This window comes from Tachyglossus aculeatus, chromosome 5, assembly GCF_015852505.1.
Source record: "Tachyglossus aculeatus isolate mTacAcu1 chromosome 5, mTacAcu1.pri, whole genome shotgun sequence".
NCBI lineage: Eukaryota > Metazoa > Chordata > Mammalia > Monotremata > Tachyglossidae > Tachyglossus > Tachyglossus aculeatus.
Window position 1 is genome coordinate 89,201,065 of NC_052070.1, and position 14,789 is coordinate 89,215,853.

The window sequence follows — 14,789 nt, forward strand, 5'->3', positions numbered from 1 at the left end:
ATTTAGCCCAGCGCTTAGACAGTGCTTGGCACATAGCACTTAACAAATACCATAATTTTTATTATTGTTATTAGTAGTAGTAAATTCACACACACACACGCGCGCGCACCCACACCCCCACACCCCCACACCCCCACACACACACCCACACCCCCCCCCCCCCAAACCCCCAACACCGCGCGCCCCCCACCCTGCACCGGAAATCCAGTGAGTGGATCCGTAGACACAGGGCTGAGGTTTGTTCCCAATGAGGGAAGAGTTGGCAGAAAAGTGGTGTGAAGGAATAAATATATTTCTCCCTCTTTTGACAAAAATAAGGACTCTTGGTAACGCAGACTCCAAGCTATAAAAGATGATTATTCTCCTGATTTCTGTTTATTCCTTAACCATAGTTCATGAACAGCTTTGCTGATGCCTTCAAACAGCTCATGGGACCTGCTGATAAGCTTCTAGTCGTTTCCCTGTCACCTGCTTTGGTTACTGTTTCTCTGTGGTTTCATTTGGGATTGATTTCAGATGAGGTTGCTGTTGTCCAAGGTTTTCCTAGCCATTATCGCAAGCTAGCCCCAGTGTTCGGTTTCAGATTTCTTGACTGTGAGCCCATCGTTGGGTAGGGATTGTCTCTACCTGTTGCCGAATTGTACTTTCCAAGCGCTAAGCACAGTGCTGTGCACACAGGAAGTGCTCAATAAATACAATTGAGTGAAGAAATGAGTGATCCAGACCCTCCTTGTTTATTCCTAAAGGTCTTTCCTGCCAGCTCAGCACCATCCGATCTTTGTGGGAGAAATCAAAAAGGAAAAGGGAGCAGGGTTCCTCTTCTCCATTATGGGCCTTCAAAGTGTGGGCCTTCAACATGTGAAGTTGTGTCCTTCTTCCTTTGCTGCCTGTACCATGGCACTGGGGCATGCCTTTGTTCCCTTGTACTCTGCTACCCACCTACTTTCCCTCCTTAATGCTGGCAGTGTCACTGTCCTTTTGTTAGAAAGCCTGGTTAAACTTTCATACTTACACACAAGAACCATGTTTATTTCCTTCTAATCTGCTCCTAAAGGTTGATAAAGGTTTCTTCATCTAGGAATCCAGGTGACAAATAGGCAGATTGTTTGAGGATGGTGGTTTTTTTCTGGCCAAAAGTGGTCTGACAACTAGCACACCAGCCATGAGTTCTGAATTGGGCGATGGGTGAGTATTGAGAAATGGGCTGATATCTTTCGGTGTCACAATTAATGGTCTAACTAACCATAATTGTAATTGGGGGTGGGGGGACTGGAAATTGATGTCAAGTATCTAACAGCTGACACAGTTTAAAGACCCATTATGATCTCCCACAGATGTTGGAGTTGTGCAGAAGTAAACCCTTTATTTGACTAGCTCAAGTTTCGAGCACAGTGGGGAAGTATTAATTTTTTTTTCATTTTGAAGATGAAACAAGTTCCTTTTTATTTCCTGCTTTTAGAAACACTGTACAGGGAGGTGTGAGGTGGTGTGTGGAGCCATTTTCATTGTGTCTTACATCTTCCATGAACAAAATCATCAGCCCAGAAAAGGAAGAAAGGTTTACAAAATAGTTTTAAAAAAATCCATTATCCTGAGCTTATTAGGGTACACAGAGTACCATTGTTTTAAGCTGTTAGGGACTTTGCAAGCCATTCAGTTTTTTAGCAGCCAGTAACAAAGGCCTTTGATTGCAATCACTGCACTTTCATAAAAGCCATTAAGCCCTAATGTCTAATGTTGTTTTGTGCTTTTAGGCATTCGTATGTTAGATGGCGATGTAACAGATGTTGTTGAAGCGAAGTCACTTGGCATCAGACCCGATTACATTGACATTTACAGCGCGAGCTGGGGGCCAGATGACGATGGGAGAACGGTTGATGGGCCCGGTCGGTTGGCCAAACAGGCTTTTGAGTATGGCATTCAAAAGGTGTGGATAACAGTGTGCTCGGGGTGAACTCTCTGTCATGTTCTGTGATTTCTCCCAGATGCAAGTGTCTTCATTGTAACTGGTACTACAGAACTGTCTTCTGCTGTCTGTGTGTGTGTGTGTGTGTGTGTGTGTGTGAGAGAGAGAGAGAGAGAGAGAGAATGCATGGGTGTGAATGTGGATTTAAAAAATATCCACCAGACGATTTAGACTAAGGAGTCCATAACCAGTTTTGCCAGAGGCAACTTGAAATTAAGTAGCTGAATTGGATGACAATGTGTTCTTTGTATATTCTGTAAGATAATAATGATGGTATTTATTAAGCACTTACTATATGCTCAGTATTTTGGTAGCTACAAGACAATAAATCAGAGGTATTTATTGAGCATTTACCCTGTGCAGGGCACTGTATCAAGCCCTTAAGCAGACATGTTCCCTGCCCGGAATGAGTTTACAGTCTAGAGGGTCAGATCAGAATATGAAGTCATCAGATCGTCCCTGTTCTAAATGGGGCTCAGACTCTAATAGGTATAGAGAGCAAGTAACTCTGCCCCATTTTGCAGGTGACGTAACGAATTACAGAGTGGTTAAATGACATGCCCAAGGTCAGTCAGCAGACCAGCAGTAGAGCTGGGATTAAAACCTGAGTTCCCTAACTTCCAGGCGTATGTATGCTCTTGCCCTTAGGCCACACTGCCTCAAAGAAGAATGCCCCAGCATTGATTAATTCAGATAACATCAGGGTATGCTTTTCAGTTGGTCCATAGGCAGTGGGATCAGCAGGATAGAGTATTCTAGCAGCCCCATTTATTCCTAATCGATAACTCATTGCGACTTTTGGGGGAGCTGAACAGAAGGATCATCATGTATACCACAGACTTCCCTATAGTGCCATTCCTCACCCCCCCCGCCGTACCCTTCCAAACATTTTAGACAGCTCCTTTGTTCTGTGCGAGGTATCACCATTCATTTCCTTCAGGGTTAGATAGGCATATTGATCAGGATAAGGTTATTCATTGGGAAAACTGGTATTTAGGAAATATGGTATTTAAGTGCTTACTATGTGCTAGGCACTGGGGTAGATACAAGGTAATTAGGTTAGACACAGTCCCTGCTCCACATGGGGCTCACAGTCTTAATCCCCATTTTACAGATGAGGGAACTGAGGCACAGAGAAGCCCCAGGTCACACAGCAAATAGCAGAGCCGGGATTAGAACCCATGGCTTCTCACTCCCAAGCCCCTGCTCTTGCCATCAGGCCATGCTGCTTATCTTGCCCCATTGCCAGCCTCCCTGTGTCTTCCCTCGTCTGACCTATTCAGAAACAATGCCAGCTGTTCTTAGAAAGATGGGCACATGCAGAATTAGCGGTGTTCCCATGATCTGGGGTTTGGCTTCAAAGTTCCCTTGGCTTCCATATCTAGGGCATATTAGCATCCTAACATAATCCTGGTGGTGGTGTGTATACATGAGCCAAGAGACAGAATCTCGGGGAGCTCCTCTTTCCTCCTTCCCATCCTCTGTGCTCAGAAAGCTAAGTGTTTGTTCCGACTCAGAAGTGATTGATGAGGATTGGGAATTGAGTGTTTTTGCTTCTGTAGAGGTGGGCCTAATTGCCGGATTTACTTCTTGCCCCCTCTAAGCTGTAGGTTTGTTGTGGGCAGGGAGCTCTGCACATACTAAGTGTTCAATAAATGTGATTGATTGAATGAATGAATGAATTGGTCCTGAGATCAGTGACACCCCCCCCCCAACCCAGCCAACCCTTTTTAATGGGGTTTGTTTTCTATGTGACTAATTAGAAAAGGTCAAGAACTAACCCACTTCTATACCCACTCATAACTGTATCTTCACATCCATGAGATCACTTCCACAGACAAATTCGAGCATTTCATTAGACGCTCCACCCCTGGGATAGAGAAAGTCAATATTTAAGGATTTCTCCAAGATCACGATGGACTTTCATGTAGCATTTTGTTAGCCAACAAATCCAGTAACTCCTTTTGATCAAAATTTCCAAAGCAAAAGGAATTTTAAATCCTTAAAGTTAAACGGAGACTAAGGTTCAGAATGAATGACTTCAACATTTGCTTATTAGATTATCAACAAGGGAGGTATTCCTTAAAACAGTTCAATCATTCAGTTCATTCAATCATATTTATATTACTGTCTGCCTCCCCCTCTAGACTGTGAACTCATTGTAGGCAGTAATGCATTATTTGTTGTTATATCGTACTCTCCCCAGGTGCTTAGTACAATGCTCTGCACACAGTAAGCACTCAATAAATATGATTGAATAAATATGTATTTATTGAGTGCTTACTGTGTGCAGAGCACTGTACTAAGCACTTGGGGAGAGTACAGTATAACAATAAACAGGCACATTCTCTGCCCCCAACAAGCCTACAGTCTAGAAGGTTGCAAGCCTCATCATCTTTGCAGCTGTAGGAAAGCAATACATTCTATTGAATAAATGAATGAACCTCCTAAAAGTGTGAGATTTTGGGAAGAGGCACTCCATTTCCAGTTGAGAAGCACACAGTTTTTGGGAAATGAAAACACAATGGAAACTTTTTATATGGATTTGGGGACCTTTCATCTTTCCCGTCATAAGAAATGTGATGGGTAAAGATGATTTTGTATTCAGAGCTTTAATTAACCAGCCGGGGCCTTCATCATGCTGTCAGGGAGGTAGAAGCTTCTGATGGGGCTGGCTCATCATGACTTTATGAAATACTGGAATCATTCACTTTTTTTAAGTCATGCCTAAGTAAAATATGCTCTGTGGGGAACCTTAAATTGGTGCTGTCTAAACCTTCCATTTTAAGTGCTCCTACAAATGTGATAAACTTAAACCCTACCACTTTCTCCATCTGTTCTTCCTCATCCTTTTTGTATTTTTCATATAAGGCCGTTCCTTAAAGTATTACTTTAGTCTTTGGCTGGTGCAAGGGATGTGCGGAGAGGAGAGATGTAAAGTCATAGTTTGGCATAAAACAGAAATTTAATGGTTTCTCATCAAAATACATGCACAGATTTGTCATTGGGCTGTGAACGAGCGAACACTGCTGTAGCTAGTAGCAGATGGCAGGCATTTTACTAGACCTCAGTAGCACTGCTTTTGGGTTCCTGGATGAACTCTACTTTTCTCTGGCAGGCTGATCTGTTTTAGCCACATTCAAGTTGGGATTCCATTGAAACAACATGCAAGTTCAAGGGTACAAACCACCATACATCAGCATTGTTCGGTTTCTGCTGAACCTAGTAGGGCCCTCAAAAATAAAAATAGCAAACTCAGTTCAAAAGTCATGAATATTCAAAGAATCTGAATGTATATTAAAACAGGATGATTGCCTCCCACACCCTCCCCCTCACATCCTTTAATATCCATTTCCACTATCAGGTCCCGCGGAAAAAATCCTCTTTAATAAGAGAAAGGGCTATTGATGCAGCTGAGTCAGGTTTGAAGTGTAATGAAACCGTCTAGTAATCGGTAAACAGGCTCCCATTTGGGACTTGTAAATTAAGTTATTTTGTTAAAGGAGATGCAGACAAGTGGCAGTGAAGGTCATTTTGACTGCCCATGTTGTCAGAGTGACAATATTGTATAAATTGCTTGTAATCAAACTATAAGCCTAAAAAAAATCTTCCATGCAGTTTGTTCCTAGAGCCAATTAAGGTCTCCATGCTTAATCTCTTAAGGAGTGCATAAATTTGCTCCTATTACTTTTTCACTTTGGTGTTCTTCCAAATAATTAAAATTAAAGATGTTTAATCTTTCTGCTAAAGTTTTGGTTTAGCATACTTTCACCGCTAAGTCTGATGTGTCCAACCAATTTTCAAGAGTTAGGTAGCATTTGTTAGTATGGCTCATTGTAAACAATGAGACTTGTGTTATCAGCCTTCCTTACATCGCTGTTAGGTACTCCTGGCTGGCCTTGGAACAAGTAGAAGTATCGGTGTTAATGAGAGCAGCCACTGAATTTGAAGTCTGTTTAGTCTATATAATTGAGGCCTTAGTAGGGGTAGAGCATTTACATAACAATCTCTGGGGTTAGATGTTTTAATTGGATTTGAGCATTTCTTAGCAGAAACAGTTATCCAAACTTTGTAATTTAATCAGTTGTAATTTAAGAGGGGGATAGTAGATTTCCAAGGCTCAACAGTTGTTGGGTCCCTAGTTGGACTAATCTGATTCCATTTTGGGAGAAGGAACTGGTGTTTGGACAGAAATACTGAAACAAACACATCTGATAGGTTCTGGTCAAGGTTACCCTGAAAAGTGTAGTATTGAATGGCACTGAGGCTCTTGGACAGCACAAACCAACTGTGTTGTGACTCACTTTCAGGTGAACTTTATAAAGGTAGAAACTGGACTTGTGAATTATACTTCCTGGGTTTCTTTCTGTGCCTCAGCCAACTTTCACATTGGCTGTTTACCTCAGTAATAACAACTTCAAATCCCTGTGAGACCCATATCGTTTTTACCTATTTAATCATTGTTCTTTCCACCCATAAACTCCTAGATGTTTAGGTTTATCCCCATTTCAGCAGTCTTGTTAGAGATAGCTTTTCTAAGATCATTCTGCTTCATTTATTAAATGAACTAATTAAAAGTTTGTACGTTTTCAACATCTCTATTCTGATTCTTTTGGATTGAATTCTTGCTTTATAAATTGGGAGGGTCTCATTTTGTTTGACCTGACCTTTATGATTGGTAATGACAGTATTGCTAGTCTTATGTTTAATCCCTCAATATGCCCTTTGCCAATTTGTTTTTAATCCACCTGAAACTTTTTAAGAGCACTTCTGTTATGTTGAAGAACTGCTTCTTTTCATATTCAGATGCAATGGTAATGGGGAATAAATGGGCAAATATTAAATTAGATCAGAATTTAGGTCAATGTGACCATTTCTGATTCTATCAGTAACTTGTCTGTGTCCCCAATGGGTTCCTCCCCCACTTCCTCCTACCTTAAAATAATCTCAGGCTTCAGTTTGTAGCAAAAGAGTATCTCTTTCTCCCTCCCCTTTTCCCCCCAACCAAAACTGGGAAGAACAAATAGGTTCTTTGTTTCAGTTTGAGAGATCCTCTCCCAGATTCCTTTCTCCAAAGAGACCTCTGCAAAGACAAGCAGGAAACCACTCCGCCACATTGGAAGTTTTTCCTTAGATTTCCCCAGTAAGCTTTTAGCTTGTGGCCATTGTAGAGGATAAATTAATCCCTTTGTTCTGGAATATGATGACTAATTTGCATCACCTAAGCTTTGTCTCAAGTTGAGATTCATTATTCCTCATCAACAAAAGAGATAAACTGGCCTTTCCTCCTCCCTCTTCTTGGCAAATAAATCGTTTCCTCTGTCCCCTAGTTTCTTCCCTTCTAATAATTTGTCATCTGGCAAAGCAGAATCATGATTTTGAAGATGCTATACTGTATTTGCTCTTTCCATTTGTCTAGAAAAGTTATTACTATTACAATTTCTAAAATTTGAAATATTTTATCTGACAGTAGTAGCATTTAATGTGCTCCACTTGGTGCATAGCAAGGCTCTTTGGAAGTACAGAATAATGAAGTGGTGTGTTCCCTCCTCACAAGGAGCTTACACTCTGAAAGGTGAGACAGATATAAAGCTATTTACTGGAGTGCAGCTTCCTTTTAGAGCCTCATTTAAAAGAGAGGATGGGGGAGTTCAAATTGGAAAGTTCTATTAAGTTGAGAATGTAAATCAATTTTTGAAACGTGGAGGCTTGGGGAGCAATTTTATGATAAACTGTTCTTTTAACCTGTATTATTTTATCTGTCCTTTTTAGGGTCGTGGGGGTTTGGGCTCCATTTTTGTTTGGGCTTCGGGAAATGGAGGACGAGAAGGAGACTACTGTTCCTGTGATGGTTATACCAACAGCGTTTACACTATCTCCGTTAGCAGTACCACCGAGAATGGTTACAAACCTTGGTACTTAGAGGAGTGTGCATCCACCCTGGCTACAACCTACAGCAGCGGAGCATTTTATGAGAGGAAAATTGTAAGTCAGGTTTATTTCATTATTCTGATGGAGAGAAATTCACTTTTGCCAACATAAAGCTCTTTCCTTTGGTCAAGGCATTAGTTTTCATTTAATAAAGATTAATGGGACAGAATGGTTGTTCACTGTCAGTAGCAGTCTCATTTAGAAAAACTACAAAACTTGGGCATTCAGTAAAAAAAATGATAGACTACTTATGGTATTTGAGTCATTTACATGTTTTCTCCTCCCCCAGTTATATCTTTTTTATCTTCATCGGCTAGCACTTCAACTTCTTATCCTTCAGGACCCACAAATATCAGATAACAAATGGAGTTTTCCACCATCAAGATATTTCTATTTGGACTTCTGTGGAAAAGTTGCTCTTCCATTAATTAGGAAATGATGGAAAGGCACTTCATCTTGATGCTCATTGATTCATTTGAATGACGGGGAAGTCCTCTTCTTTCCCCCGGAGATCCTTTGGAGAAGCAGCATGGCTTAGTGGAAAGAGCACGGGCTTGGGAGTCAGAGGACATGAGTTCTAATCCTGGCTCTGCCACTATTCTGCAGTGTGACTTTGGGCAAGTCGTTTAACTTCCCTGGCCTCAGTTACCTCCTCTGTAAATTGGGGTTAAAACTGTGAGCCCGCCGTGGGACAAGCTGATTACCTTGTATCTACCCCAGGACTTAGAGAACAGTGCTTGGCACATAGTAAGAGTGTAACAAATACCATTATTATTATTATTTCCACCATGGGACTCTTTTCCCAGCAAATTTCTCATCATCATCATCATCATTATTATTCTGTTATATAATTGTATTTCTTAAGCACTTACCAGGTACCACGTACTGTACGGAAGAGGTGGTAGATTACAGATACCTAGGTTGGATATAATCCCTGCCCCACATAGGGCTCACAGTCTAAGTAGGAGGGAGAACCAGTATTGAGTCCCCATTTTACAAATGAGGAAAGTGAGCACAGAGAAGCTGTGACTTGGCCAAGGTCATATAGCAGACAAGTGAAGGACTGAGATTAGAACCCAGGTTCTCTGACTCTCAGAACCATGATTTTTCCAATAGGCCACACTGCTTCTGAAATACTAATAGTCATAATAATATTTCAGTTGTGAATCTACAAGATATTGGTAAATGAAAGTCATTTGAAAACAATATATCTCAAAACCAAATGTGTTTGTATTATCTGAGTGGGTTTTAAAGATCGGTTTTTAAAAATCCGTTAAATCCTGCTACAATACAATTCAAATGTATGTTACTAGGAAACAAGTTTTGGACAGGACATGAAAAGTTTGATTTCAAAACTTATTTGTAGAAATCATGTGCAAATATATTTTCACATTTTTCTATAGAAACACCCAGACTTCCCAGCCCATTCTACAACAACCACAGGGTCAGATGTAGTAACACCACAGAATATTTAGCAGCAGGCTGTATTAGTGTATTATTGTGCTGATTTAATGCATTATATGTCTTTTTGGTCTGTACATGCACTACTAGAACATACTTCTGAGAAATGAACCGTGCCCTGCTATAAGAAATTCAGCAAAGGTTGCGTATGGACTTGCTCCAATCTTATTAAACAGAATGCTTGTGCAGGGAAACCTGACAAAGGCCAACTGGCTGAACTGGTGCATGTTGGAGCATGTCCTAGATACCGTGTATTCCCAAGCGGACTTGAGCTGGTGAGATGGGATTTCTCAACCCTTGAAAGCTGGGACTCACAAACTCTTTGCTTGGTTAGTCACGCTACAGTGTGTATGAGTGCAGGGAACTTAACAGTTGTCCATAGGACTTTGAAAAAAATAATTGTCTTGATGATAACATTAGGTATAAAAAATACTTTTCAGGGCGAGGGGGGAAAAACATGATACGTGTCGATAATCTTTTCAATGACTGACTGCACTTTTTTTTACAATTTAGGAAAGCGCAATACAATACACAATACCACAATACAATTAGGATTACTAGGTTTTGCACTAGGTTTTCCCAGACTTGAGTAGAGGGGAGAAGTGGGACTTTGTGCTTGAAAGCATTTCAGGAGAAAGGCAGAGTGTCTGGATCAAAGTTTGATCGAGACACCAAATGAGGTCCCTCCATTCCTATATTTCAGATGGAACCTGGGAGGATGACAACCTTAAAAAGCACCCGGCTTCATAAGAAGAGACATTGTCTCTTGGGATAACAAAAAAGGAAATGGAAACATTACTGACCATTAACCAGAGAGCCAATTGGAGGCAGAGGATTTCAGATCTACTGAAACGCACCCAACTTTCAGGGTGGAAAGAAGTGTTGAATTTGGAAGGAAGACTGAATTGAGGTCATGGAGGTCGATTTATTATCCAGGGTTATGCAAATTCTTTATGAGTTTAGTATAAATTGTCCCGCTGAAATGACACGTAATGTGATGCTTTGAAAGCATTCCCCTTAGGGAGCAATAACTGGGGAACACTCTTGGATGAATGTATGTAGTTGTTTCGCAGCACTTCATTTAGCTGTCATTTTTTGTGTGTCAAGTATGATGTGTGGAATAACACATGAGGCCTATGCAGTGCAGCAGCCAGTAGATCAGTAGCCACCCAATAATTGCCCTGTCATATTGTAGATCCAAGAAGCCAAAGCCTGCCCCATCTCTTTTTTAAAAAACAAACATAAAATTTTCTATCCAGTTGGATTCTACAGTATGCATCAGCAGGGGAAAATTAGCCACAGGTGTAAATGCCTTTTGAAAGAACAGCATTTTAGCCAGAAATCCTGGGGTAATTTAAACTGACGATTCTCAGGTGCCAAAGCCCAACTCTGTGAATGCTGAGTCCTACTGACACCTAGGTGATAGGTACTGGCAGAGCAATGAACAGATTATTTCTCAATGCTGTGAATTTACAAAAAAATGACTCATATTGTCCTCAACTGCTGAGGGCCTAGGAATGCTCTAGGCTGCAGAAAGGGAGAACTACTGTACAGTTGACCCGGGAAACTCAAGAGACCGCTGGAGTGAAAGGGTGTTTTCATGATGAAACCAGGTGTACTATTGTTTCCCTTTCCCAGGTAGAGGTACCTATTTTCTACTTGTTTTGCCTCTCACCACCCCCTTGCAATATTCCTGTTCTTTGAAGTGTGAATTCTCGAATCATCATTTCTGTTTTATAGAAGTGAAATTAAACAAGGGCAGCTGGAAAATTTTAGTCTATTTTGTTTTTAGTTTGGGTCTCGGAGGTGAAACCACTGCTGATAAATAAGGGCACAGATCCTCTTCCTTCAGTTATGAGATGCCTGTGTTGGTCAACCTGTAGCTATTTATTGAGGGCCGACCGTTTCGTAGTAATAATAATAACAATGGCATTTATTAAGCGCTTACTATTTGCAAAGTACTGTTCTAGGCAGAGAAGTCAGAAGAGTACACTAGAATTAATAGACATGATCCTTCCCTCAAGGACTTCATAATGTAGCAGAATTATATGTCTTTATTGTATGTTTTAGCATCAGTCCATCAATAATAATAATAATTATGGTATTTGTTAAATGTTTACTATGTGCCAAGCACTGTTCTAAATTCTGGGATAGATACAAGGTAATGAGGGTGTTCTACGTGGGCTCACAGTCTTAATCCCCATTTTACAGATTTGGTAACTGAGGCACAGAGAAGTGAAGCAACTTGCCCAAGGTCACACAGCAGACAATAGGCAGAGCCAAGATTAGAACCCACATCCTCTGACTCCCAAGCCTGGGCTCTTGCCACAAGCTATACTGCTTCTGTGGAATATGTTGAGTTCTCACTGTAAGCGCACCGTAGTACTAAGCGCTTGCGAGAGTACAATAGGGTTGGTAGACATGATCCCTGCCCACAAGGAGCTTATAGTCTAGAAAACAGTCTCAAGAAAACACAGGTCCTCTTCATGTATTAGTCAGCCTTCCATCCGATCACTTCCTCCAAAGTCAAATCACAGAACGCTCTGACACTCTTGTCCTTAGGTAACGACCGACTTACGCCAGCGCTGTACGGACGGACACACGGGGACCTCAGTGTCTGCTCCCATGGTAGCAGGCATCATCGCATTGGCTCTAGAAGCAAAGTAAGTTCATTCTCCTTCCTCGTTTTAAAAAGTTACATTTTATCTAGGTGCAAGTACAGCTTAACAGAAGGCTCAAGTTCCCTTTGTTTTTAGAAGCATAGGAAACATCTTTCATATAAGTGTCGTTTGTGTGATTTTACGAGGCAGGCCACAACTTACATGCTGCTGGGAAAAATGAACTGATCGCCTTTAAGGAGAGAGGTGCAGTCATTTGCACCACAAGGACAAATAAGACGTTACTGTACTTGCTGTGCTGTTTTAGGTTCCCTAATGCTAATAAATTAGTAGTGAAGTATGAATGACCTCTTGGCTGTTAGCCCAAGAAAAGCTTAAGTATAGAGGTGATAGGGTGTAAGGGAGAAGAAGAAGGTTGAGTCCAAGACAAATTTTATTTTAAGGAAAATGACTATTCTAAATGTGTCATTACCCTGCCTGTTGGGTTTGCTTATTGAGGATATATATTTCCCTTAATTATTTAAAAGGTATTTTCTGAGTACAAAATAATTTAAATTCTAAATTTTAAGTGATTCTAATGCCCCTGACGCTAAATGGTGGTTGCTAACATTTGTTAGAAATTTAGTGAGTAAACTTCAGAGCGCTTGTGGTTATCTTCATGAGGTCCATCTCAGGGCCCTAAAGCTCTTGGAAACATTCTGACGTAAGAAGTTATTTTCAGGGGAAGATGCATCAGTGTAGGCAGGCACTCATTATTTGTCTGTGATCTTTTCCCTTTCTTCACTGGAAACTTGCACCACATTTTACTGCTAAGTAGTGATGCTATAAATATACAGAGCGATTCCCAAATTGTCAGAGTGCTCCACTTAGAGCTGGTTTGGTGCTATTTAATTTTTTGACATACACAGTCCTTACTTGGCCCCCAAATGTACATCTTCTCCCATCAATTTACATTCTCCTCCACATATCCTCTTAACTATACATAGAACTTTCAGCAACTGCCGGTTTGGGATGCAGTTTGGTATTTGTTTTTCATGGAGTTGTGATTCTATTCCTGCATCCCCAGTAAAGTTTTGGAAAGACAACATGTATTCAGAGAAACCATAATAATTGCCATCACGATTATGTAACTAGGAATTTGAAGATGGTAACAAATTATGATATTTTGGCTGATTCTAAGTCCTTATTACACTCTCTAGCTGTATGAGACCTGGCCTTGTGCAAAGCAGGCCTTGGTGAATGCACATGGAGCGGGAAGAGGCAAGTGAACTTTACAGCACATGAGTATAACCAGATATAACCTGATATTAACAACTCCCATTTTTGTGCCAACCCATCCTGGATGGCAGACCTGAATCTGGCCAGTTGAGATACCCACATTTTTGTCACACCCCTCACTGTTTCTGCTTTTAGGCCTGTGACTGACAGTTCTAGATTCTACGTTGCCAGTGAGGTTTTTCCCCAAGATCCCCACTGTCATCCTACAATCAATCAATCGATGACAGTGCAGAACTCTGGAGTTGAACCCCTGATGCCTTCTATTCAGAAGAAACACTTCCTGCCAGGACCTTAAAATATTCCCAGCTCTTTTGCCCTTATGATTCCTTTGTTCAGTAGTGATAATAGCATTTTTCAAGCTCTTATTGTATGCCATGCACTCCACTAGGCACTAGGAGAGATCATCGGATCAGACACGGTCTCTGTCCCACATAGGGCTGAAAATTTAACAAAAGATCAAGTATTTGATCCCCACTGTGAAGTTGAGGAAATCAAGGCATCGAGGTCACACAGCAGGCGAGTAGCGGGGCCCGAACAGGATTCATTACTCCTGGTTCCTAGCCCCGTGTTCCTTCCAGTAGGGCCTGTTGCTGCAGTCTGGCTCAAACTTGTTAATAGGTGATTTTGATTTTTGTCACTCACTATATCTGATTGTGCTGAGAAAACATTACTCCAGCTCTGCACACAGTAAGTGCCCAGTAACTACCATTGATTGATTGAGCAAAAGAAGAATCCTGAAAGAAGATAATAGAATCACCAGGTTGCGGTTATTACTAGGCAAGATGGTGCAGCAAAAGAGAAGCCAGTTTTTCATTTTGGCTGTTTCTTAGCCATGCAACAGTCTGTTAAAATTTTTTTTAATTATTCTGTTACTGTTTCTTAGATCATAACATTTTATTGAATCACCTAAATACTTTGGTACATCAATTTGTAGCGGAACTGCAGCCCTTGGACCTTAGGCTACAGGTTACTTGGGTTTCATCTTCCCCTGCTTTCCTCCAGTCAAACAATCAATCATAATTTTTGAAAGCTATATGCATAACACTATACTAAGCGCTTGGGAGAGTACATTACAACAGAATTAGCAGACATGGTCCCTGCCGTAACAACTTTACAGTCCAGAGAGAGAGACAGACATCCATATGAATAAATAAGTAATTTATAATATATAATTTAAAGATATGTACAGAAGTGCCATGGGGTCTGAGGTGAGGAGAATATCAAGTGTCCAAAGGTGACAGATGAGGTGCATAATAATAATAATAATAAAAATAATAATAATGATAGTATTTAAGTGCTTACTACGTGCCAAGCACTGTTCTGTGCGCTGGGGAGGTTACGAGGTGATCAGGTTGTCCCGGGGGGGCTCACAGTTTTAATCCCCATTTTACAGATGAGGTAACTGAGGCACAGAGAAGTCAAGTGACTTGCCCAAAGTCACACAGCTGACATTTGGCAGAGCCGGGATTTGAACCCATGACCTCTGAATCCAAAGCCCGTGCTCTTTCCACTGAGCCACGCTGCTTCTCCACATA

General features: G+C 41.0%; 1 protein-coding gene across 1 annotated transcript in view; it reads left to right on the forward strand.

Moving 5' to 3' along the window:
- The window catches only part of PCSK6 (proprotein convertase subtilisin/kexin type 6), a 164,670-nt gene that overhangs the window by 83,755 nt on the left and 66,126 nt on the right, over positions 1-14,789 (forward strand). The window contains exons 7-9 of the mRNA XM_038747349.1: positions 1,755-1,927; positions 7,739-7,951; positions 11,921-12,021. Coding sequence (XP_038603277.1) covers positions 1,755-1,927; positions 7,739-7,951; positions 11,921-12,021 — 487 coding nt within the window. The remainder of the gene's footprint in view (positions 1-1,754; positions 1,928-7,738; positions 7,952-11,920; positions 12,022-14,789) is intronic.